Source organism: Neospora caninum, chromosome VIII (genome assembly GCF_000208865.1).
Source record: "Neospora caninum Liverpool complete genome, chromosome VIII".
Classification (NCBI taxonomy): domain Eukaryota; phylum Apicomplexa; class Conoidasida; order Eucoccidiorida; family Sarcocystidae; genus Neospora; species Neospora caninum.
This window is the reverse complement of record NC_018395.1, coordinates 2,365,810-2,391,641: the sequence shown is the minus strand read 5'-3', so window position 1 is coordinate 2,391,641 and position 25,832 is coordinate 2,365,810. Positions and strand designations below refer to the sequence as shown.

Sequence of the window (25,832 nt, the reverse complement as noted above, 5' to 3'; positions counted from 1 at the left end):
ATGTCTTCCTCTGCCTCTTCCTCCCCTTCCTCTTCTTCCCCTTCCTCTTCTTCCCCTTCCTCTTCTTCCTCTTCTTCTTCCCCTTCCTCTTCTTCCTCTTCTTCTTCCCCTTCCTCTTCTTCCTCTTCTTCTTCCCCTTCCTCTTCTTCCTCTTCTTCTTCCCCTTCCTCTTCTTCCTCTTCTTCTTCCCCTTCCTCTTCTTCCTCTTCTTCTTCCCCTTCCTCTTCCTCCTCTTCTTCTTCCCCTTCCTCTTCCTCCTCTTCTTCTTCCCCTTCCTCTTCTTCCTCTTCTTCTTCCCCTTCCTCTTCTTCCTCTTCTTCTTCCCTTTCCTCTTCTTCCTCCTCTTTTTCCTCTTCTTCTTCCCCGTCATCTTCCTCTTTTTCTTCCTCTCCTTACCCGTCATCTTCTTCTTCTTCCTCTTCTCCTTCCTCTTCTTCTTCTTCCTCTTCTTCTTCCTCTTCTTCTTCCTCTTCTTCTTCTTCTCCTTCCTCTTCTCCTTCCTCTTCTTCTTCCTCTTCTTCTTCTTCTCCTTCCTCTTCTCCTTCCTCTTCTTCTTCCTCTTCTTCTTCTTCTCCTTCCTCTTCTTCTTCCTCTTCTTCTCCTTCTTCTTCTCCTTCCTCTTCTTCTCCTTCCTCTTCTTCTTCCTCTTCTCCTCTTTATTTTGGAGCACGTCACCAAGCCCCGCGATCCTCCTCGGGTGTGGCGAAAGTCCGAGTCGAAGTGAGGGAGTTCGAGACCGCCCTCGTGGGGTTCCTCAGAGCCTCAGCAGCGGCGGTTGGCAGCGCCCGCGCGCTCTCTGCTCAATGTCCGTCCCGAACAGACGCCGCGACAGCACTCCCAACCCCTGCCTCGTCTCCCTCCTCTTCGTCCTGTCCTTCCGCTGCCTCTCTCCATCCTTCCAGTGCCTGCCGGACCGCCGTTTCCGCTGCCGTCGCGGGCGGCGAGAAACTGCTGCGGCAGACCCAGGCGCTTCACCAGTCTCTCGGTCTCCTGTCTCCTTCTCTCTGGACCTCCCGCTCGAGTTCCTGCAAACTCGGGGACGGCGCCTGCGGGAGTGCGAAGCCGCGAGACGCCCCAGAGGCCCAATCAGCCGGTGGACCCGTCGAGGACGCGGAGAACCAGGCGCCGCAGAGGGAGAAGACAGTCACAGTCCTGGTCGCCAAAAAGGTTGCGGCAGGTTTCCTCTCTCTCCACGAACTGGGGATGCAGCTTGTTGCCTGCCTCGAACGTCTCGAGCAACTCGACCGCGAACGTTCTGCCTCTTCGCTGTCGGCGGCTGCCCCCGTGATCGATGTCTCTGCCTTCCGCCCGCTAGTCGAAGTTCTTTTTCCTGCCTTTGCAGCGCTTCTCCTCATCTGCCAGCGTGTCCACGAGGTGTATCGACAGCGGCGCAGCCCCGACGAGGCCGCAGCGCCTGCGTCCTTGGCGGCGTCGCCTGCGTCTTCTTTCCTTTCGTTTGTCTTTGGCGGCGCGCTCGTTCCCGCAATTCGCTTTCTGTCTCTCGCGGCTGTCAAGGCGAGCAGCGGCTGCCTTCTTCAAATCCTCGCCTTCCTCCGTCTCACCCTCTCACACGCCTGGCCTCTCCACGTTCTCGCGCACGTCGACGCTATCGTCCTTGCTTCGCATCCTCCACTCTCTATTTCGTCCGCTCCTGCCTCTTCTCCATCGGCCTCTCCTTCTCCAACCGCGCCTTCTCCTTCCTCTGCCTCGCATTCTTCTTCATCCCAGTCTTCTTCATCTCACTCTTCTTCATCGCCTTCGCCGTCTTCGCCTTCACCGCGTGCTGATGGATCCTCTGCGGGCCCTGAGTTTGCTGTTGCTCCGGTCAGGGAGGCGCCCGGTGCGTCTCTATCGGCGGTGGCGGTTTCCTGTTTTCTTCACGCCGTGCCGCGCGTGCGCGGCGACCCTCCGTGCGGCGTCGTCCTCGGCATCGCCATCCACGATCTTCTCCAGCTTCTTCTCGCTCCCGCCTCGGCGGTCTCGCTGGACCGAGATGCACTGCTCCTGGTCCTCCAGTGTCTGTACACATCAGCCGAGATCCTCGATCTCCCCCTCGTTCTGCACGACTCGTCTGATACGCAGCTCGGCCGCTCTCCCTCTCGCCCCGAGGACTCTACCGCCTTGACTTGCGCTCCGTCCCTTTGCGCGGCATTGTCTGTTAATAACCAGTGGAGACTCGCCGAGGCTGCGGAAAAGCGGAAGTGGACGCAAGCGCTGTTGATCCAGTTCTACCCGGGGGTCATCACGGCGGTCTCGACTTTCCTTTCCCATCCCCGCACCCAACCTCCGCGAGCTCTCGCGCTTGCGCTCCTCGTCCTCACACGATGGATCTCTGCTCTCCTGAAGACCGACTCGACTAGTGTGTCTCCGCCTCTCTCTGCTTCCGCACCTCCCCTCCTGCCTTCTCTGCCTTTGTCAGCGTCTTCCCTCACGGGCGTGTCAGATCAGTCGGTCTCTCTGCCGAACCTCGAAGAAGCCGCGACGACGCTAGAGGCCGAAGCGCGCCTGCAGCGGCTGCGAGAGCTCGCGAAGGATGCCTGTCTCTCAGACCCTCAGAGGCACCAGGCAGCCGCTCGCGGAGCCGGAGCAGCAGGCGTTGCTGAAGAAGAGCGGCAGGAGGAGGAAGAGAAAACAGAACCAGGACACTTGCAGTCTGACAGAGGCTTCAGCTTTCCAGTCCTGCGCGGGCTTCAGCGCGAGTCCGAGCGAAGCCGCGGCCGACCCAATCCCCCGGAGCCGCACAAGCCTGGGAAGGCGGAGAGAAGGCTCAATCTGCTCCTGCAGGACGCCGCGAAGCACACGTCTGAGAAAATGATTGTAAGGACACGTACCGGGGGCGGCAGCGCTTCGCAGCAAGGAGCGACGCGCAACTCGCGAACGCGGTTGCCGAACATCTCGTACCGATGGAATACCTCGACTGCGTCGCTTCGGATCTGCCACGTCGAACCACCTTCCTTGCAACTCCGGGACGCTGCGTTGACAGGGGACCCTCGCTCGTGTCCATCCTGTTCTGGTTGTCACGTTCATGTCGCACATGTCTGTATCTATCTCTGGATATGTATCTATCTCCTCCGTGCCTACTTATCTATTTCTATATCTATCTGTCTGTCTATATGCATATCTCTGTACCTATCGGTCTCTTTGTAGAAATACCTACAGATAGGTGCACAGATAGAGTCCCGGAGTGGAGCTTAGAAAGGGTGACGACAAACGAACAGCCATGCCGTGACACATACACAGCCCGTGCATGGTTTGCGCGTGTGCTCGTCTTCCTTCTGTGACTGGTTCCTTCTGCGCTTCGAAGGAGGTCGCAGGGGTGCACATGTTTCTTCCACCTCTCTCACCTGGAGTCGTGGACTCCCGAGGCGCGTGTCTGGTTTCTTTTCACAGAGCCTTTTGGGTCCGTCGCCGCTGCCTCTCGTAGACTGGCGAATCCGTCTAGGGCGCCTCTACCTTGCCGCGAGTCTCGTCGGTAGCTGTCGAGAGTTTGTCAGCACCGCCTGCATCTTCGCCGCGGTCGAGGTACTTCTCCAAGCACTCGCAGACGACCAGGACGAGCTTGCAGAGAAGGCGCGAACTGTGTTGGTGGTCAATCGCCTTCCCCTTCCCCTCGCCTTCGCGCCTTCCCCCCTCGCCCCGTACTCCTCCTCCCCTCCGTTCCCTGCTTCCCTCCCCGGCGATCGCTGGCTCCACGACCTCCTGTGCCCGCCGCACTCCGACGCTTCCTCGTCTTGCTCCACTACTCTCCACACTTTGGACTCGGTGTTCCCACCCTCAGCTTCGTCGTCCTTTTCGCCTTCTTCACCTTCTTCTTCATCGCCTTCCACGTCTCCCGCTTCGGCTTTTGCTGTCCGTCCGGGTTGGCTCCTGTGTTCCTCGGCACTTGTGCCGGCCGTGTGCGATCCGGACATTCTGGGGGGGATGAAGCTTCGTTTCATTTCCTCTCTGGAGTCTGCCGGGGCCTCGGCGCTCGCCGTGTTCTCTTCGTCGCTTCGGGCGTCGCTGCGCCTGGACACGCGTCCTGCATCCGCGAGTCCCGCGACGCGGCTCCTGCGCCAGCAACATCTTCAAAGAGAACTGAAAAAGGTGGGGGGGTACCTGAGAGTTATGGCCGCCGAGACGCCTCGACCGCACGCCGATGCGCCGGTCGCGCCCCGTTGCCGAGAGCGCGCGGGCGTGGAAAAAAGTTACGCGTGGCTGCTGCCGTCGGAGCGGCTGGTCTGGGCAGTCTTGAGGCTCTCTGCGCCGCAACCGGAGATTATTTCTCAGCGCATGCAGCACCACGGGCTGCTGGAGAGGCACGTCTGGGCGACCCCCACCCACGGAGAGGCCGAGCCACCCGAAGAAGCCGGGAAATCGAGAGGCGAAACCTCGCTGCTTCTCCTGCCTCTTCCGTTGCGCGCGCTCCAAGAAGATCCTCTTTCTGCGCAGCTGCTGCCGAGGTCTGTTCCCCGGCCCCCGCCGAGTCGCCCGAAAACGCGCCTCGAACGCAGAGCAGAGAAACGCGCAGACGACGAGAGAAACGACGGAAGGTCCAGGAGCTGGGGCACCGTGCTGGCGGGAGGGAACGGCGCTGACGAGGCTCAATCAGGGGGGCGTAGGCCCTGTCCAGGCTGCCGAGAATTTCACCGCTGGCAACGCTCCCGGGCCGTGTGTCGCTGTTCTTCTCTTCAAGAGTCTGAGGTGTGCAACTCCACCAGCATCCCGTCAGACGCGCCGTGGGGAGAAGCCGACCAGCCGCGGGAAACTGACCTCGATGCGCAACTCGTTTTTCCCTCCCTCCAAGGCGCAGGCGGAGACGAAGCGTTGGGGGCCGTCCTCCAGGAAACTCTGGAAGCGCTCTTCGCTGTCCTGCCTCCACCGTCTCGCGCGGCGCTCTTCTCGGATCTTCTTTCCTTTTTTTCGTCGTCGCCCACCTCGGGACTGCGTGCGTCTTCTCTTGCGTCTCCCAGCCGCTCTTCGCCGCCTCCCAACGCTTGCCCTCGAGCGCCCATCCGCACGGCGGGAAGCACCTGCGAGACGCCGGCCCGCATCGCAGGCCTCACGCGTGCGGGCGGCAAGGGCGAAGGCCGCCACGAGGCGATTTCCAAAACTCGGCACCTCCCAGACTGGCTGCGGCGCGCCTCGGCTCCACCCCAGCAGACGCCGACTCCCTCTGCACTTGCCCCACCGTTCGCCTCTTCTTTCCTGGAGGCGTTTGCGGCCGAAATCGCGGCGGTCTCTCCGCTGACTGCGTCGTCGCTCGGGATGCTCCTGGTCCTTCGGTGCGCCAGCCTCTTTGCGCTCTCCGCGGCGCTTCGCGCGGCTCTTCTCTCGCTGTGTCACGCGCCGTCTCTCTCCAGCAGGCCTGGGGAGACGGGCGACGCGGAGGCGACTCACGGGCCCCAGGGCGAGACGCGAGAAGACAGCGGAGGCGCGGGAGAGCGCGGATCCGCAGAGTCCCCACATCCGCTCGAGGGAAACGTCGAGGGCGACACTGCGACGGCCAAAGGCCACGAAGGACGGAAGGTTTTCCGCGGCGAACGCGAATGTGCGCGGTGCACTGCGCCTGCATGCCCGCTCTTCTGGTGTTCGTACACTGGTGCGGTCGGCACGGGGCTGATCGCCACGCGAGGGGAGGGCGGGCCGTCGGCGTTTTGCAGCGAGGCGCGTGACTCCGAGAAGGCGGAAACGCCTCGCCACGAACGCGCGCAAGCGGTGCCCTTCTTCCCAGTGCATCAGATCGAGTTTCTCATCGATCTCCTTCTGGAGGCGAATGCGTTGGCGGCCGGCGAGGGACCAGCTGAGGCTCTTGCCGTCTCGATTGCCTCAGACGTAGGCGCGAAGGTCCGCAGCGAAGATGAGGACGAGAAGACACACGCTGAACGCGCTACGCGACCGGCGCGTGACAACGAGAAACGTCGAGAGGAGGGCGACGAAGAGGGAGAAGCCGGAGAAGAGCGAGAAGACGGAGAAGCGCGAAAAGAGGGAGAGGAAAGAAGTGAAACAGACAGCCGGAAGGAGGACGGGGGTGGCCGAAGGAAAGACGGGGGCGAAGAGGCGCAGGCACGGGCTGCATCGTTTCTTCTTGCTGGAGACGAGGCCAGCGGCGATGCCCCGCGAGGGGAGGGAAACAAGAGCCAAGCCGCGCGAGAGGGCCTGGGAGCGTTTGCGGCGGCTGAGAGCGAGGACGCAGATGAAGCAGTGGCAGGTCGAGCCGGGGAAAGCGAGGACGGAAAGGCGGTGGACGAAACCCGAGACGGCCTCCAGGTTGGCGAGGAAGAAACGACGAAGCGTGTGTCTCGTCTAGGCCTTGCCCCTCATTCCTCTTCGAGCACGCACAAAGAAGAGAGAGAACGAACGGCGCGATTCCGGCGTGAGGCGGAGAGGTGCGAGCGGCAGCGGGAGGCCGCGGCCGCTGTGTTTCCTCTTTCCCGTTCTCTGGTTAGTTTCTACCGTGTTCTGCTGCTTCGCTGTCTCGACCTAGCTCTTCAGCTTCTCGGGAAACTCGGCGGAAAGGCGCCGCTCGCAAAGCTCCTCCCGTTCCTCCTCTTTCCGCTGTATCGACACCTCGGAAGCCACGCGAGTCGCGCGGTTGCAGGCGCGGCGTACTTTGCGCTCCTCTCTGTCCACAGCGCTCTGAACGAGTCGGGGAACGCCCACGCGACTCCCTCGGCAGCCCACCTCGCCTCTGCGTCGCCAAGCCGTCGGCCCGCGCCGGCGTCTGTCTCTTCTGCCTTGCCTTTTCCAGCGGCTTCGCCTGTCGGCTGCCTTTTGTCGGCGCACGGCGACCTGTTGATCGACGCAGTGGCAGAGTGTCTTCACCGTCTTTCTCCAGATGCGTCGGCGTCTCCTTTCCACTTGTCCCGTTCTTCGTCCGCGTGGCCTCGCGCGCTTGTCGACTCCCCGCCTTCGCCGCCTGCTTGGGCGTCGCTCTCCGCTGCGTCCGCAGCCTCCGCCGCTGCGGACATGCGCGAGAGCGACGTCGCCTCGCTGCTCCTCGCCGTCGTGGCCTTCGCGCCGCCCTCGATGATTCCCGCCCTGTCGGATCTTGTCGGTCTGTTGCTGCAGCGGCAGTCCCAGCAGAAACAGGCGCAGCTCCAGAGCGTCCTCGCCCGACTGTCTCCTGGCCTCGGGGCACTCGCGCCTTCTGCCTCGCTTCTAACCTCTTCGCGCGTCGCCCGCTCCAGCGTTGAGCTTTGCGGCGGCGAAGCCGACCGGTCGTTGGACGCGCGGCCGGGCGGCTGGCTCGTTCGAGAAGTCGACCTGAAACCCCTCGACGAAACCGACCCCGGCGACGCTCCCTTGTGGCTCTTGCGTGTCCTCGCGGCTCTCAGCTTTCTTCTCACCCGGCGCGTGGCAGAAGATCGGTGCCGACGAAGACGCAGACGGCGGGAGCGGCGACGGCTCGCCTCCCAGCAGCGCCGAGACGACCCACGCGAGCTCGCAAAGACGGAGCCTGTGACGCGCGTCTCGACCTCAACGGAAAGATGTGGACCTGCGGCGGAGCCCGCCTCAGCGTCTCTCCGTGAGCGGGCGCGTCAGCGCTCCGTTTCTCCCCTTTCTTGCGCTGCGCGTTCCTCTGGACTTCTCCCTGTTCGCTTTCCGCCGCCGTTTGAATGGCTGCTGAACCCCGCGCGGCTCCGACGTGAGCGCGGGAAGGAACAGCTTCTCGCAGAGCGCCGGAAAGGCCGAGGCGACTTGAGCGCGCGCCGGGAGGAGACGCCCAGTGAGGCCAGCGACGACAGCACGTCGTCGGACGAAGACGAGGTCAGCGGCGAGACCGAGATGCCGCTGTGGGGCTTCGACGAGGATTTCAGCGTCGATCAGGAAGCCGACGAGAGCGAGCTAGGGAGCCCAGAGGAGGAAGAGAAGGAACGAACGGACGACGGCGAGGAGGTCAACGAGGAATTGTTCTTGGAAGACATGAAGCGCGCGGCTGCTTTGGGGGACGGCGACGTCCGAGGCGTTCTGGAAAAATGGAAACACAAGCTGTTGTCGGTGCACCAGGCGGAGACAGCGAAGAAACGCGAGAAGACGAAGGCGAACGCAAACGTGTTGAGGCCGAGAAAGAACTGGGCGCAACAGGGACAATACGGGAGTCTAAGGCTTCATGCGACCCGAATTCTCATGCGCATTCGTCTTCTCCTTCACACCGATCCCCGCCCCGCAGCCGGCGTGTACATACACCTCACCACGCTACGGTGTATCTACGTCCTCACTACCCGAAAGCGCGAACTGCTTCCACGCACCCACGAGGTATAGTCGCAGCCTTTGTCTTCACTCCGACCCATTCTCTGCATCGATGCCGTTTGTCCCCTACTTTGCAGTCTAGCCACATTCATGCATATATATATATAAGCATACGCCATGGGCAGCATGCATACTCGTTGTGTTTCAACATCTACGCGTATTCTCCTCCGAGGCATTTCAACAACTTATATAGAGAGAGATTGACATGCGTATACATGTATATATATATATACCGTGATGTATACACCTCCAGAGAGATATGTGGGCGTGTCCAACCCCCGAGAGAAACAGATGCCGAGCTGCAAGTCTCGATATGGGAAGGTTGCTCCGTACGCCGATGCAGTTTGTGAGGAGGTACGACTCTACAACGTCAGAGTCCGCGCGTGCGTATGCAGAGGTACACATCCCGCTTTGATGGGTTCTCTGGATGCGCAGCGCGCCCGCCCCACAATGGCCTCGCGCATTAAGGCGGCGCTTACTCGGCGCGTTGATGGCCACGTATGAGTCGGCCGTGCATCAACGCCTTTCATCGTGTCCGTGCAGCTGTAAACATTTATGTGCATATACATGCATCGACAGACATGTGTATTTGTATAGAGTTGCGCATACATATATATATATATATATATATATATATATATATGCATCGATGTCAGGTTATGCGTATCTGTGGGCGTCAATCTGCGCCGGTGTGTATATGAACATAAAAAACGCGTTGATATCGTGTCACTGTCGCCACGTGGAGTGCTACAGTCCGCCACTGAGTCAAGGGGGGCTGTGACGCCTCGCGCGGGTTTTTCGGGTAGCCCTCTTCACGCTGTTGATATGCGATGGCGTCGCTGTGCGCCTGTCTCGGCGTGAAACGCGTGCATCGCGTGCGCATGCAGCTGCGTCTCTTTCCCGCCTCAGATCTGGCCCTCGCTGCTGCCGTCTCTCAGCCCCACAACACCAACGCCTATCCTCGTCATCACACTAGGTGAGAAGGCTAGCAACGCGAGATGCCAATCAAAGCTGAAACCTCGCGAACCATCTCAACTCCTGCCGTCGCTCTTGCCGGTCACGCAAGCATCCCCATGTATGTATGTATGTATGTATGTATATATATATATATATATTTATTTATTTATAAAGGCTTGCGTATACGTGTTTTTGTTTGTCATGCAGCTGTCGTCCACGTCATGGCTGCAAGCGCGGGAAGCTTTGTGCGAGAACGGTGAGAGTTGACTGTCCATATTTCTTGTTCGTTTCCTCGGCCTTCCCGGCATTATTCAGCACTTTAATTTGTTAGTTTTCGTGTTTTGCTTTTCCTTTTCTCGTCGCTCTCTTACCTGTTTCGTGCGTCGCGTTTCGCCTTCTTTTGGAGGGTCGGTGTGTCTGCCGGGTTCCCGCCAAGCCGACTCCTCAGCCCTTAAAAGGAAGCCCCCGCATGCAAATCGTCTTCACAAGATTCGGGTTTGCATCTGCTTTCTCGCGCCCGCCGTCGGCTCAAGTGTCTCAATCAGCAGTCGTCGTTCAGTGTCGTTTCTGAGGAGCGGCGTTCTCTTTTCTGTCTCTACTGGACACAAAGGACTCACCGACGCCCCATCTCTCGCTGTTTCTCTGCTCTTGACACATGTGCAGATTTGCTTCTGATGTTCTGCCGCCTCTTCTCTTTCGCCTGCGTCGTGCCTCGCAACCGACAGGCCCTCGTGAGGAGGCGAGCCGTTCAGACGAATTCAAGTATGTTCTTGGACTCCAGGTTTCTCGTCTTTTCATTTTCACCTTTCCCTTCTTCTGTCTCTTTGCCCGCATCGCCCGTCCTTGCTTTCGGTCGCTCGTCGCAGCCTCGGGCGTTTCCGAAGGCACGCCTCTGAGGCTGCGGCGTCTCGACGAACCTCTCCTTAGTTTTCTCAAGCTGCCTTTCGAGCTCGCTTTCTCCTCTTCACTGCGCCTTTACACGACCAGGCGACAGTTCCCTTCGCTTGCTCCCGCGTCTGCGTCTCTTCCAATGCTCTGCTTTCCGTCTCCAACCTGTGTCTCTCCTCTCCCTTCACCACGCACGATGTGTCGGCATTGCTGAGTCCTTTGCTCTTGTCTTTTGCTTCGATGGTATTTTTCCTCGAATCGAGGTGTGATCTGTTTTCGCGTGCCGCGATGGCCTCTTCTTGATTCCTCTTCAGGATGGAGCACGCGTGGCTTTCTCTCCTTCTGCTTCTCGCTTCCCCGGCTTCGGCCTTCTCCTCGTCCTTCCTCTCCTCGGTCATGGGCGAGGTGTTGTTCTCTGCATGCGTCTGCCTCCACCGCGCGGCAGCGCCGTCCCTCCGCTCCCAGGCCTGCCGCCTCCTCCATCGCCTGAACTGCATCGATCCTCAAGTGGTGAGAAACGTGCAAAACCTACGTGCCGAAAGCGGCTAGACCCGCGCAGTCGATCCTCGCATGTCGAGAGGAACGGAACTGGCCAAAGGCGGTTTCAGACCGTACGGCAGAAACAAGCACGGCCGAAGGAATGCGAGCGCGTTACTGAGAGGACACGCGTGGCGTTGGTGCACCACCTACAGGCGGCACATCAACCCTCTGGCGCTTCACTCGTTTCCTGTTATTTTTGCTTTCTTCCACTCTGATTATGGCTTTCTCCTGCAGCCGCTCTTTGTCGTCTCCAACCTCACCGAGATCTGCTCCCGCCTTCAGACGTCTCTTCCTCCCTCGCGTTCCCCCTCGAGTTCCTCTACGCATTCTCCCCCTTCTGCAGTGTCGACAGACCGTCTGCTCCGGCTGGTCAGCTTTTGCACTGCGCGACGGCATTTGGTCCCTGCGAAGTGCTGGCGACGCGTTGCGGAGAAGGCGAGCCTTCCCCTGTTAGCGAAGCTCAGACGGGAAATGCAGCAAGACCAGAGGGCGCATTTCCTCTCTGCTTCCTGCGCCGCTGCCCGCGAAACGGCAGACTGCGAAAACACAAACTTGGCCTCAGACGCACCTGGCGCAATGGCGGAAAAAAACGGAAACGCCGAGAGACCGAGCGACGGATGCGCAGATGCAGAAACACGATCGCAGCTCACAGACACCCCGCGCGAGACGGACGCTGAAGGCGAGGATGACCACGACGAGGAGCTGACACATGCAGACGAATCACAGGCGATGCAACGACGGAGAAAGGCGAGCGGCTGGTCGCGCCGCTCTCTGCTCCAGGTACCCTACGGCCCTCTCGGCGAGCGGTTCCTCCAAATGGAAGCTGACGAGGAAGAGTTGACAAAAGTCCAAGAAGCACTGCGGAAGTGCAGCAAAACGAACAGGCGCAACGAAACTGTGGCGACGAACGAGACCAAAGGGGGATGTGAGCAACGGTGAAAACAGCTGCTGCTCCCGGCAGGTTGCTCGATAGCGAGGGCCTGGCCACGACGCCGAACGAGCATTGCGCTTGCTCGGCCGGTAACAAGGAAAGGATGGCCAGGTCTCTTCCGCGGCCCTTTTGCTCGCTCAGACACGACGGGCATGCTGACGCTGCGGCACTCCGCCAGGCGCGTGGGGTTCTCTCGCAAACCAGACTACGCAGTTATGGTTTTGGGCTCGTGTGTCTGTCTCTAGCCTGCGGAGTGCTTGCTTCGGCACTCAAGCGAGAGACGTAGCTGTTAGCAAGGCCGGAAATCCCGGCGTTTGCCGCTCGCGGCTTCCTGCTGCGATGTTGCCTTCGCCGATGACTGCCACGCCTGGGCGAAACCCGCGCTGCCGCGTTTTGAGAAAAGTGCAGTGTCCTTGCCGCCACGGGTGTCTAGACACCTCCCGTAAGGGACCACTGGAAACCTGTGCAATGGCGGAAGTGTTTTTTCTGGAAGTGGACGGAAGTCCTCTCCTGCGTCCCGGGAAGAAATTCGTTGGCGTTTTTCAGTCTCTGCCTTGTCTCGCTGCATCGTGCCCCGTGGGGGAAGCGGGGAATGAAACAGGTGGTGCGTTGCTCCATGTTCTTTTCTTAGGCTTGTGTGTCGGTGTGTGCATCTACGAACGCGCGTGCACGCCTCTGCTTCGCTCACTAGCGGTCGTGGTCTGCATGTAAACACGCGTCGCCGAAACACCCTTCACTCCGGAAACCAACACAGAAACTCTTCCGCCGTCTCTGGATGCGCCGGCTCTCTTCTGGCGAACCACTGACGGAAGCTGAGCGAACCGTGGCCGGGGAGGGAACGCGCGGAGCGGTGGTCTCGAGCTCGCTCTTCTCAGGTGTACATACACCGCACTCTCACCCGACGCCGAAGAGGAGCCCAGTGTTGACCACACACGCAATAGAAGGAACTGTAGTTTCGTGTCTGGAGAGAACGAAAGAGACAAAATGCAGTTCGTCGCCAAAACAGAAAACGATCGCGCACACACCCGCCCGGCACCTTTCTCTCCTAGCTCGCCCTCGGAACGCCCTTGCGGCAGACACCCCGGACGCGCCAACCTGGAGCGCCCGGTGTCCACGCAGCCGACACCGGTCACAGCTGCTGCTTGACGAGATGCAGATGGGAGCGGCGATCTCGAGGCAAAGCGGCCGCACGGAGCGCCGAACGAAACACACAAAGCACCGAGAGGCACGACTGCCTCACTGCATGCATCAGTGTTTTCACTCTCCTTGCGTCCCCAGCATCGTGTCCCCTCCAGCTCCCACCGTCCTCGCCGAGGTACCACCTGGCTCGACCGCGCTGGCAAGACTTCTTTTGTCCTTCCCAGTAGCGCATGCACGCGACGGGCGCCCACACTGCGCCGCGGCAGCCCTGCCTGTGTGGTGTCGCCGAGCGCAAGTTCTCTCACTTGTTCTTGTGCTCCCCGCCACGCGTCTGGAAGTTTTTCGTCTCCACTCAGCGCCTTTTTTTGTCGCTCGGCGGCTTGCTGAATGCCCAGTCCACGTACACGGTCTGGCCCAAGAGCTGCTGGTTGTCCATACCTAGCGCACAAACGCATGCAGAGACGCGAGAAGCGCCCTCAAATCGATGGACACAAGAGGATCGACGGCAAGAGCCACGTGCACCAGGGAAGGAAGAGCATCCTCACCTTTGACAGCTGCCTCGGCCTCTTCGAAGGAATCGTATTCGATGAACGCGTAGCCCTTGACGAAGCCCGTCCGCCGATCCAGGTTCAAGTGGAGGTTTTTGATTTGGCCTGAACCACACGTACGCATGCGCGCGATCACGTGCCACGTGCAAAGCAGCACGAGGAGGGCGCAGGCAGCGAAGCGGAACGTGCAGCTGCCGCACCGACACACGTCGTCGAGAGGAAAAAGGAGGGGAAAGCAAAGGACGCAGAAAGAGACGAGGGCGAGACACCCTCTCGACGCATAGGGAAGAAACAAAAACGGGGCAGAGCGGAAGAAAAAAGGAGAGATACCACGAGAGGCCAAAGGATACGGAGACGGGTGACAACAGGAGTCCTGAGATGACAACCGAGCACAAGGGAGGTGGGCGATCACGCGGAAGTGAGACAGCCCAGCCAGCTGCACAGAAAAGAGGAGGCTGTAGACCTACCGAAGGATTCGAAGTTCTCGTGAAGATCTTCTTCCTGGGCTTCCTCGTGTAAATTTCGCACGACGATGATCCACCCCTCGACGGCTGAGCAGAAACGGGAGAAAACACTGTCGGAGAGGCGTGGACCGTCGCAGAAAGAGAAAAAACTGAAACCTCGGCAGGAACCCGAGTCATGCACAGATGCTAAAGAAACACGGTAGGGCGAGACAGTACGGTACTACCGAGAAGCCCAGGGGCCATGTACACAACCCTTTGTGGGGTGTATGCACGTCTCTCTGGAGAATCTGCCGTGCCGCAGTGGCTCTGTGTGTGGTAACGCCATGCCGTCTCGCTTCCCCTCCCGAAAAGGCAACGACGGCAGCGCAAATGTCCGGCAGAAGGCGAAGTTCAACGCATTTCGCGTCGACAGTTCCGGAGAAATGGGCACCGAGCTGCTCGAGAACCGTCTCATTCCACGCCTCTCAAGCTTCCACCCAAGCAGCCCCCCTCCCAGCCATAAAAAAAAGAACGCGAAATGACAGCCCATGAAACGACGTCGCGCTTGCCTCAGGAACGGCATCAGCTGTCTGCGTGGGGCTTCTCGGCGTATGCGGAGAGCCATCCCGGGCACGAATGGGGCTTCCCAATCTCCCTCGTGTCATGCCGAGACACTTTAAACAGGCCAGGCGCAGTGCAGAGAGAGGCATCGGGTTGGGAAGACATTTTCTGCGAAAAGTGTTTTAGAGACGTACATCGCGCAGGTGCGGCGCCCTTGGACCTCTCCGCGTCCTTTCGGTTCGCTCCGGATGTGCCGTTTTTTTCCTCCAGTCTTTCAAAGACACCCCCCTGGCCGCTGTAGCGCCCGTCGCTCTCGCGGCCTCCCTCCTTCAAGCCTCGCCCCTGCACGAGAAACACACACCCAAAAGGCCTGCAAAAAGCCGGGCGGTGAAAACGTGATAACGAAAAGCGATGGAAAAGAAGAATATGAAAAGAAGGAGAACAAGGTGGAAGACGGCGAACACGAAAGAAAAGGAGAAAGGGACGAAGACGGGAAAGCGGCAGGGGTGGAAGAGAAGGTGGGAGAGAGCTCAACAGGAGAAGACGCAAAAGAGCTGATCACCTCGCAGAGACTACGGTAGAGCGATGACACTAAGAAAATGTCGGGAACAGAAAAGGCTGAAGTTAGCCTAGAAAAGCAGACGAGAGAAACGGGAATGAACAGGGAGAACGGGAAAGATACAAAGAGCCGATAAAGAAATCCTCACCTTCTGTTTCCTGCTCTTCGAGACAGAAGGCGAGCGTCTGTCAACGGTCATGTCTACATCCGCCATTGTGAGAACTAAAAAGATCCCGGTACGAGGAGGAAAAAAAACGAGAAGGAAAGGTGGAAAGGAGAGAAAGGAGGCGAGAAGGCTGAAGGAAGAAGCGGAAAAGGCAGGACGGCTGCAGGGGAAGAAAGATGATATTGAGCCGGTGATTTAAGATGAACAGGAAAAGTACGAAGAGGGCTGGGGGACGAGAGAGAACGAAGTCGAACAGCGTGCGGAACTGTGACGAGCAAAAATCGGGCAGCAGGAAGCGAACAAAAACGAGGGGAACCGGGACCACACTACGATCGAAATTGTGCAGATCTCCCAAGTAGAAAACACGCTCATGTGGACTGAGAAAAGCCGTCTTCTACTACCCTCGCGGTAGAAACGGAAGAAAACATCCAAACCAGATGTATGTCCACGTTGCAACAATCTGACACCGAGAGACAGCGAGGAGAGTAAGGGGAGACATACGGAGAATCTGCAGAAAAGGGGGACAAACCAAGAATAAAAGAGTAAGGAGAAAGCTGAAAAAAAAAGAGCAAGGGAAGAGCAGAAAGGAGCAGACGTCGAAGAACAACCAGGAACGTTAGAAACAAAGGAGACAGGCGCTGGAACATGGACGTTGTCTCTTGTGCTTCCGTCAAGAAACCATGCCTTCAGTTCTTGATTTTTTTCCGTGCGAATCGAGAGGGTACCGTGTGATTCAGCAATTTTCCTTCCCGTCCTGCACCCTGCCTTGGTCGTGTCTAAAGAGAAACGCAGGAAAAAGCGTTTGAGAAAAGGTTGCCGCGGCAAGAAAGCGGATTGTGTGCCACACGCCCTTTCGCTGTCGGCAATCTCCGCAAATTGTATATTGCTTTGGTGTCTGTACTCCTTGCATTAGCTGAATGTCTCCCTGTCGGCGTGAGCGGAATCAAAAGATAAATAAAATGTGGATTCCACACAAAGTTTGTGTGAATTTTTGTGAGTTTTGCTCCAATTGTTGATTTCTTTTTCCTGACCCTCCCCAGAGATCGTCTTTTAGTCGGTTCGGGGCCCAGAGTATATAGCTCGCTTAGGACAGCCCTCGTGAGGCGCCGTGCTTTGCCCGGGATGGACGATCTGTACCCGCTAACGTCGAGAGATCTCACGATGGGAATCCATCAGTCAGTCTTGCAAATATTCCTCTTTCGACATTGCTGACGTTTATCCTCCTCCGTTAGCCACGTTGGTTTCTCAAGCTGCTGCGGGAAAAGCACCGTAAAGCAGGCGATTCTGGGAATCGGGAAAGGAGAGTAGTGCCGTAAGTCGTGCGGCACGGCTCATCACACATTAAAACCGCGGTTGCGGCGAGATCCTCATTGGCGCTTAGAATGAGTTACTCTGGGCAGGAATACGGGAAACGGAACGCCCGTGTGTGTCTAACGGGTGTGGTTTGTTTGCTGTTTAGAGGAGTGTAGGCAGTAGAACAGAGGCGTGCTCGAGCATAATGGCAATCATAGCAGCGGGTAAAAATTCTGCAGCCCCTTCTCGGATGCCTTGTGTGGCTGGGAAGGTCATGTGCTCCGAATGAGAGAAGACAGGCTGCGTTTCCTTTAAACACTTGATAGCGATCTTGCTTCCGATGGCTTTCTTGTGAGTACCACCGCCGAAAGGGCAAGTCCCAAGAAGCGCGGGTGACGGCCCACATTCCGAATGATATCGCTTTGGAACAACAAAACCACAGCGACGGATAGTTTTCAAAATACCCTGTTTCGTTCCCACATTTTGTGCCTATGACATCAACAGTACGGTTTATGGCCGCACCTCGCACTTTTCGCAACGAGATCTGCTTCATCCGTGGAAAATCACGTGAGAACGGAAAACGAACCAAACATTCACAGAGGAGCTTCCCAGATACCTAAGCGGGCATTCGCAAGTTCCTCCCGGAGCAACATTTATTTGAATGGCAAGTGTTTACATAACCGACACGCACCTGGTCTGCGTTTCCTCATCCGGCGCTTAGGAAGAAAAAACGGAACATGGAGAGAGTTTTGATGCTCCCCAAGCACAGGTGAGCTCTGTGGAATCTGCGAATTTGGTGAGACCAGCTCAATCGAGAGAAACGCTCTCTTCTGTTAGCCCGTCTGCTGGCACATTGAGATTATTTCCGAGGGGTTACCCCGGGGCCAGCTTAGGTCTCTCCCGCGTGTGGATTCTTGGAAGCTTGAGAACCGATAAATCCTCGCTGTGGACTGAAGAATGCTTGTAATTCTTGTTGCTTTTCTGAAATCAGAAAGAACCTCAACACCTCCCCTACGCGGCAGAGGGCGCGGAAACATTACATATTTCTACTCCCCCCTCACGCCACATGATCAGCCGTCGTCGTATACTGTAACAGATCTCTTCGAGGTACGAACGTCGTGCCGAGTTGATTTCCAAGGAACGCAGATTTTCCGGTGTAGCATGTAAGAACATCTTTGACGTCCGTTATACTGATTAAGCTGTTGGTGGACGAAGTGACCTACACCACATGAGTTAACGTAGCTGATAAGCCTCAGAGTTGCAATACCCCCTCCATCACCCTACGTTCCTGAAAATATGTGACACAACAGGATCCATCACTTATCAGTATGTTACCTATGATGTCGGCATTGGTGCGATCTGCAGTCGCCGCGTCGTTTTCCATGTCAGTCTGTGGTCCCCTGTGACGCCGCCGTTCTCTACTTTGGCAGGATATGTCCTCTCTCAGTGCACGGATTCAGCGCAGCTGCCTGTGCCTATGAAAAACGAAAGCGGGGACGTGCTCTCACTATGATTGAAACAGCCACGTTTGAGTACCTTAAAAGGGTTCTGATACGGACTACCGACCTCCTCAACTCCATTCTGTGTCCGTACGCTGTCACTCTCTTGTTTGCCAAAATCCGTAAAAGCTGCAGTGGTATTTTACAGAAATGAATTATGTTTGCTTTCGTCAATTGGTCACCTGTTGCCCCCAGCAGCTGCCGATGGTCGACGAGTAGGTGAAATCAACGGAACTCTTCCTCCTTTCTCCACGGAGAGCCCAGACTGCCGGGAACGTAACGGGGGCTGCAGCGTCCTAGAACGACGATCAGAGACGCGACGGCGCGTGATTCTAGCTGTGACTCTGTGTTTAAGCGGGGTTTCTCCGATTTGTGGAGATAGAGTCAGCGAGTACCCTACTTTTCTCGTACTCTGCCGGCAGATAAAAGGAGTACCTTGGCGGTTAGTCCGTATTGCCTACGATTAAAACGCTCTTCACGGCATCCCTATCACAAGCTTTTCAGTTGGCTGCTGTGATTTTTCAAGAAGGTCACAGACCCCCGTTACGGCTGTTACGAGCTTTGTAGGATTTCGTCCCACCTCGGCTCGTTGCGTGCCAGGAGAGTGACGCGGTTAGTTTGTGTCTCATATAGTTTTTGGGCTATTTCGGCGGAAATATCGAACTTGGGAAGTAGGACAAGTTTTCTAGCTTTTTTTGTCGGCATGATATGTTCTCTTCACTTTTCCTTCCGTTTATAGAGGGAAGGTTTTCGTCAGTTTCATTATGTATCGCTCCTAAGCCAACAGCCATACTCTGTACTTAACCTTCCGCTTAGCACTGCGTCGGGCTTATTCCAGCCTTTGCTCGTAACGCAGAAAAAACGAGGTGTGAGGCCGTGCGTCCGACATTCTAAGGTCTCTTCCAGGGGTGTTGTCCCTCTCTGTTATTAAGTTTTGCCGTGAGCTTTTTCTTAGCCAGACATACAGGCAAACAAGCTACGGACCCCGTTTTGTGCGTGGATCACGGAGGCTTCGACCGCCCATCCAAGCATACACTTGTACGGAAATCTCTAGCTTTCCGGCGTTTGCAGGTTGTGCTTTTTCCTGGGGTGCGCTGGCAATAGAATGTCCCATCCAGTTCCTTGTTCACGTTTCGAGTGTCCTGTCCATGTTTGAGTCCCCTCACCGTGCGTCTGAGTTCCGGCGCGGACAGTTGCGCGGCCGACGCCAGCGTTATCTGACTAGAGCGAATCACAGAGATCGAGATTTTTCGTATGTGGCTCAGAGTGTGTCGGTGCGTGTTCGAGAACTGGCGGTGTCGGCTGCCCCGCTTTCGTTGCACAGTTTCCACTTGACAATTTGGCCTTCGTGGGCCTCGCCTTTAGTGAGGCTGTTGTCCGGATCGGCTTCGCATGTACTTGTATACCGCAACTGGAATTGACGCTTTTTCTTTTAATTGTGTTATCTCGCTTTTGCATCCTGTTCCTTTTCACTGTTGCATGCACGTACTCCGTGGACGTCAGCTGTTACCACAGCTACCGCCTGTGGCTTCTTTCGCCAGCACGATTTCTCATTTCCCTCTCGCAAGGACCAGGTGTCCATTGGTTTATAGTGAAAGCCAATCAATTACTGACGGATGCCTACACGTACTTTGCATTATTTGGTGTTTCCAAGCATCTTTTTGGTTTCAGTCTCTCTCTCGTTCCTCGCTCTTTCATTTGTTTTTCTGTGCCCCCGGCCGAGACCGCTGGTTTAGCCAGCGGAGTCCAGTGGTCTCCCACGGAGCGGTGGGCGGATCTTTTGTGAAGGCCCTGTCACTTTTGTATGTCTTGCACAGTACGCGATTGTGTCCAACCGTTTCAGCCTCTCCTTCACGTCTTTCATGGCCCTGCTTCTGTAGGGCGTTCTGCCCTGTCTTCGTTATTTCTCGTGCGACATCTCGGGACAATGGAGAGCGGCCTCGTCGTGTGTCGTTGTCTTTCTCACTCTTCTGTCATCTTTGTTCCCGTAGTGTGGCTCCTCCTAGTCTCCGTCAGCATCCCGTTCTTAGTGTCCCTTGAAATAGCGCGCACGACTACAGGGGGTGAGTGGGCGCAGTCACCTGCCTCACCGGGTTCCGGGCAAGGGCTGGATGCCCTGTTAAGGGTTCTGCCGGTCTCAGCGGAACCCACTTCTACAGACATCTCGGGTGAATCACAAACTGACCAAAAGATAGGTTTGGCCGATCCACACGACACTCTAGATGAGCTACGAGACTTCACTGCTTCTCAGCAACCTGGAACCCACACCGAAACTGCCACAATCCCCTCCTCAGGGTCGGCGCAATTCCTGCCCACACATGCTGGTTCTTTACCCCCCCTTTCTCGTCTGTTACTCCCGTCGTTTAAGGAGAATGACTCCGTCACTTCCTCCTTCGGGGAGAGTGGGCGAACCTCCGGGGCCAGAATGGAGAGCACAACTGTGGGGGCGATGCGTCCCAAAGCGGGTCGGACGGGCGCGGCTGTGGACCGGACAGGAGAGCAGATGACGGAGTCTGATGTGGAGTCGGCAAATAACGGGGGCGTTTTGCTGCCTCCGCCCGGGACGATATACGAAGAGAAAGAGGGCGGCTCTATGAGGAGTGCTCTAGGAGAGGCGGGTGAACCAATCTGGGATGTGGCTAGGCTTCCACCTGGTAAAAATAGTGAATCGAGGTTCGCTGATTCTGCTCACGCGTCCCTCAAAGTCTCGTTAGATACTGCAGCATCTCCCGCTGCGTCTTCACAAGTGCCCTCCAGGCGGCAAAAGGGACATCCGGTGTATCCTGTTTCTTCCTCTCTCCGCCGAGGACAGGCCGCTGAGCTCGACACTGGGAAACTGGCTGGCGACACTTCAATTCGCGAACCCCTGTTGGCTTTGTCTTCAGGTCAAGACAATAAACAGCGATATCTGTCCGTGTCTGGTGAAGAAACCGGTGCTGTTGCAGAACCACGACAAGCGAAAGAAGTCGGCTTAGGCAGTGGATCCAGTCCGACAGAAGAGAACCAAAGCAGCCCAAAGCCAAGTGATTCTTCAGGTTTTCCTCTCCTCTCCGGCACACGACGCTCGCAATCCACAACCCTCCCAGGAGCCAACGGCGGTTCCGCGACTTCCAGTCAGTCCCCGTCTTCCGAAGAATCACCACTACGACGGCCGATAGATGCCAGCTCTGGATTCCCCAGAGACGAACACAGCGTAATGGAGTGGCTCATGACAGGCACCCCGTTTGGTTCGTACTTGTCGTCCCCTTCCTCAAAGGAAAGGCGGTCCTCTGTTGCGTCTCTCGATGGAGAAGGCTCAGAAATCTGGCCAGACTCTCCAGACGAGGAAGAAGACCCCGTCAAACTGTCTGTAGGGCCAAACGCTGTAGACGAAGAAGAGGAAGAAATGAACGAAGGCGGCGAAGAGGAGGAAGAGACGTGGCCAGAAGGAGACGACCAAGAGGATGAGCCAGCCAGCGGTCAAGGTAGGGAAAAACCAGAAGCACAGTGCAGAAGTAGCCAAAGAATCCAAGCCGTCGGAACATCAATATAAAGAAGTGGGATATTCCGCGGGCGTTGTCGTTACCCAACAATCGTGTGCTGGCGTAGGTAGAATGGGAAGTTCACGTGTTTTCCTGTCTACGTCAATCACATGCTGCCCTAGAGGTAGGGCATCCGTCATGACACGTCCCATGTGCATGTTTGTGTGCATCTCAAAAACGTCGCTGCATGAAGAGAGATGGTCTTACGTGGTCATCGATAGTTTAAATAGCGGTTAACCTTTCCTTTCCCTTACGTACTCAGGGCATGCAATACCAATCAGATAACAACTGAAGCTAGACTCCCTGTTACACATTATAAAATGGGATTCCTTATTCATAGACATACGAATACACGATGAGGTTTGAGCCTGTGTTACGCGTTCTGCTAATTCAGCGCCAAGCTTTCAGGCATTAATGAAGCGTCTTTATCGTCCCTATTGCAGGCGGTTCGCAGCCGATCCTCGATGGCAAAGACAGTTCGGTATACTTGTTTTGTCTGCTGTTGAGTGGCCTCTTTACACACATAAGAAGTATTGGAATCAACCGGCAATTGGGAAGTTCTTTGGCACGCTCGAGCAACTGACCGATGACAAGAATGACGATCTCCTTACTGGGCCCAACTTTCGATATGCAACTCAAATTCGCTCGTGCGGATTTGATGCCATTCTCCGACAACAAGTAAGAAATAGCACCTTTTGTTGATTTCCTGATGTTCGCTCCCCACATCAATTGCGTGTATGCTTGCATCAGGCAGGGCTTCTCAATTTGGATGGTATGTGCGTAAGGTCAGGCACGAGCATACTCACTCTGTGTATGTAGTATATCTCGTGTTGACGGTGTGCAAATAACGCACGCTCGCTATGTAACGCAAGCATTAGAAGTGACGCAGGAATATATATGTATATATGTGCACGTTCGTAAGAACGTAAACTGTAGGTTGATTCAAATGTGTGCGTTTTTTTGCACGTACACATTCTTGTGCCTGTCGCGGCCTGGAGCACAGTGACGTGCTAATTACATGACATGAATGGTGCGAGTGTTTATTGTTGTGTCTCTGTATGCGTTTTCATACCCTTCAGCTTGCGGGGTTGCGCAAGACAGTGAACAACCTGGATGAATTCGTTGCTTTAGTCCGTGCCCAGAAGACAGTCGATGTCAAGTTACAAGAGATGCTCGCATACCTCCCCGAACATAAATTGGCTATCGTGTTAACACGACCGACGCTTGGCAACCTATATCAAGCAGTTTCACAACTGCAAATTCTTTACTACTACCACGCTGGTAAGGGATGAAACTGAAATTATCGTTTATCACTACGCTTCGTTCTCCTTGTTAGGTAGCACTCGTTTTAGCGCGCGGATGTGTTAAGTGCATGTAAATTATGTATCCCTGCTGGTCGGTTGTGCCTTTGTCTGTGTGGTGAGGCGCTGCAACGCCTCTCTCAATCGTAAACCATTAGGGAAGGACTTTGATTTTTAGTGGAATACGAGTGCACCCTATTCACGCTGGTATCCACACATCAGCTGTGCGAGGCGTACGCTGGTTTGTCTTGCCCAGCTGTGCATTCACGCGGGTGGGGCGGTAAATGCGACCTAGCCAGACTCGTAGGTTCCACATACGGTCGCAGTCAGTCGAGAGAGGCAGAGACGGAGAGAAAGAGTCTGCGGAGCTGCAGCAAGAATGGATAGTGCATTTGATTTTTTGGTGTGGACACCTTTCATCCTGCCTTTTCGTTGTTGTGATCTCGATCAGCTTTTAAGAGAGAAGAAGCGACGAAAGTGTGGCAGTGGATGTTTCGATCGGAGCGCCGGGTCCACTGGAGCGTTCTGCAGTTGCTTGGGATAAGCAATCAGGTGGTCACTCCGAAGCCGATGCATGGGATCATTATTCTCCAGATAGATAAAGTGGAGTCTCGCGAAAAGGCTGTCCTCGAGCTGTTCGATTTCGTCGAGAACAAGGCAACACAGCAGGCGCTTCTCAAATTCGAATCAACCGTGACTTCAGCAATCACAATGCGAATCAGAAAAGTGGCCAAAGATTTTCGGCATGTTCTCTCTTTTGGCTGGCTGTCGGCCAGTTCTGATGCAACATTAGGTCTTCCAGACTGCATCGTTACAGCCTTCTATCTGAACCCTGGTGGAGCCGAAGAGTCCCCTCGAGTTCCTCCAAAGCGTGTCAGGGCCGCCAAGCGTGCAGGAACGAGACCCAGATTAAAAAACCCTGAAGGACACGAGAGGACGAATGCTTCTGCGGTCCTCGCCGGCGCGAATGATCAGACCGTGTCTGAACCTGCTTATGCAGACGAGTCAGGAGATCCAAAACCGCGACGTGGGCGAATCGTGTCAGGGTCAGGAGACACTGTGGTTGCGGAGGGTGTGCTTTCTGTCTCCTCCTCGCCTTCAGTCACGACTGATACTCCGCTTGCACCATCCAATGCAGCGCTGCCGGACCGTATCAGGAGCCTTTCATCAGTTCCCGACACGTCGAAACTACACCCGATTGAAATCGGACAATTCGGATTCGAGATGGACGCGTCAGTTGCCCAGAATCTCAAAGAGAAGCTTCCCCCAGGCAGCATGTACATCCAGCTAAGTCTCGCTGACGCGTGGGACTTTCAGCCTCAGTCGAGAGTTGATGCGCAGGCGAATGTCATTCCCGCCTATAGTGCGACACAGATTCTCAAAGCCAACCTTGACTGGGATCCTTCTCTTGTGGGTGTCGGTATGGCGTATGTCGTCTACACAACTATCACGGATCCGTATAGTTCGTCGTCGTCGGACAAGGCGAAGCACCAGGAGTACGACAATGACCGGAACCTGATTATACGGGTGCCTTCTTCTGTCTTCCGGGGGGAACAACACTTTCTGGATGAGGTCATGTCCATGATTGTCGTCCCCAGTTTACAGGATTCAGCCTCACGAACTGTTGCCCCTGACCGATTGAAGGTCATGGGGACAGCGAGGAAGCTCTCCGTGGGTGACGTGCTCAAGACGGGCATGTTTGGCGTAGGCATCCCGTACTCGCAACATCGAGTAATTGAAAGCATGGTAGACACAGAGTCGGTTTGCGTGCACCTGCTTGTCAGGGGGCTCAAGGAAGGAACTAGGGAAAACAGTCTCGAGCTACCTGGAGTCGCCATCTTTGACCGCTTCATCAGAAGAAGCAGGGGGAAGTACATGCTCGTTTTCGTCGATCTTGTCCCAAAGCAGAAGGTGAGGAGGCATGACATAAAAGGCATCATGAAAGCCACATACCTTCCGTTTTTACCTCATAGCAAGCGGGAAGCTACGATCCGCAAATGGCGTTCGGCCGTGGCCATAGGGTGACGATATTGTTTTAACACGTTTTTTGAGTCTTGTCAAGCTTTTGCGGCCCGAGAAGAAGAAAAAAGAGGCATTGCTGAGACGAATCCGGGCGGTAATCGAAGAGTGTGGGAAACTACGCGCCTTCACCGTCAAGTTGTGTGTGCCTCTGCTGTCGCGGCTCGTATTCTTTTTTTCTTTCTCAGGCAGCGTCAACTCACACAAAGAGCCAGCCTCTCCGGCAAAGCGGCTACCCGGGCTGGGTCCTGCTTTTGTCAAACATCTGTGTAGCACTGTTCTTTGTTTTTGTGATTGTGTGTCTTCTTCTGAACCACCACATGAAGCTGCCGTGGTGGGTGGCGTGCATTTGTGGGAGTCGCAACCCATTCATTCGCGAACCGGACTGTGCGTCCTGCAGGCCTCATTTAGGTGCGCTTTCGTCGACTATCTCGACGCTGGATCCTGAGGGGACTGGACATTTCGGGTCTCAAACAAGCTTTCCGAGGGGCTCCTATTTCCCCGAGGCCGCAAGGGAAGCGTCGAATGCAGCGCAGGGGGAAGGACCCGACACAGAAAGGTCTCCTTCGAGGGAACGATACGGGAGACAGACGAGAAATGACACTTGTTTGCATGGGCATGGGGCTTCGAGAGCACGAAGTCCAGTCGATGAGGGATTCGGCGGAGGGGGGAGCCCCGTAGTTCTGGAGCCGATTCAGCCTGCAGGAGACGAGTTGTGTGCAGGCCACCCGGACTACGAATCATTCAGGGCAGGCGACACGCAGTCTCCGTTGGAACCTTCAAGCATTTTTCACGGATCGCCGGCCACGCCGATCAATGGAGTAGACAGGAGAGAAAGGAAGGGAAATTCTGTTGTGGAAACCGCCCAGGCGTCACGGGCTCGTGAGACGTCGAATGCAGGAGACGAGAGGCCCTACAGCGCTGGCAAGGCTCGTGGAAACAAGACGAGGAACTCGCGACAGTCGACTCCCACGCTTGCCGTGAGTGATGGCGAATATATGCCGTACACGCCGACTGTCGGCAGAGAGAGTCGACGCAGCTGGGGACGCGGACCCACCGCAGGATATGGGGGAGACAGAAGCTGCTCTTCACGGGCATCGCAAGGTGGCATCGAGCAGCTGAAGGCCCTCGAAATTGCTAGGGTGTATAGGGAGAACCGTATTGACGCCGTCAAGTCCATGGAACGCAGGAGGGCGACCAAGCGACCTACAGATGACTCGGTCACTTAGGGGCG

General features: G+C 56.3%; 3 protein-coding genes across 3 annotated transcripts; 2 read left to right on the top strand and 1 right to left on the bottom strand.

The window, feature by feature from the left end:
- On the top strand, positions 1-11,556 carry NCLIV_033050 (conserved hypothetical protein; the record flags this gene model as incomplete). The annotated part of the gene is made up of 6 exons (XM_003883500.1): positions 1-2,817; positions 3,391-8,238; positions 9,142-9,208; positions 9,397-9,445; positions 10,392-10,587; positions 10,852-11,556. The coding sequence occupies 6 exons, from the start codon at positions 1-3 to the stop codon at positions 11,554-11,556; spliced, it is 8,682 nt and encodes a 2,893-aa protein (XP_003883549.1).
- Positions 11,557-13,040: 1,484 nt separating this feature from the next.
- On the bottom strand, positions 13,041-15,013 carry NCLIV_033040 (Rbm28 protein, related; the record flags this gene model as incomplete). Its single annotated transcript, XM_003883499.1, has 5 exons — positions 13,041-13,126; positions 13,234-13,341; positions 13,704-13,787; positions 14,435-14,582; positions 14,948-15,013. The coding sequence occupies 5 exons, from the start codon at positions 15,011-15,013 to the stop codon at positions 13,041-13,043; spliced, it is 492 nt and encodes a 163-aa protein (XP_003883548.1).
- Positions 15,014-20,182: 5,169 nt separating this feature from the next.
- Positions 20,183-25,827, top strand: NCLIV_033030 (conserved hypothetical protein; the record flags this gene model as incomplete). The annotated part of the gene is made up of 6 exons (XM_003883498.1): positions 20,183-21,221; positions 21,673-21,956; positions 22,358-22,559; positions 23,031-24,490; positions 24,787-24,998; positions 25,230-25,827. The coding sequence occupies 6 exons, from the start codon at positions 20,183-20,185 to the stop codon at positions 25,825-25,827; spliced, it is 3,795 nt and encodes a 1,264-aa protein (XP_003883547.1).
- Between the last annotated feature and the right edge of the window lie 5 nt (positions 25,828-25,832).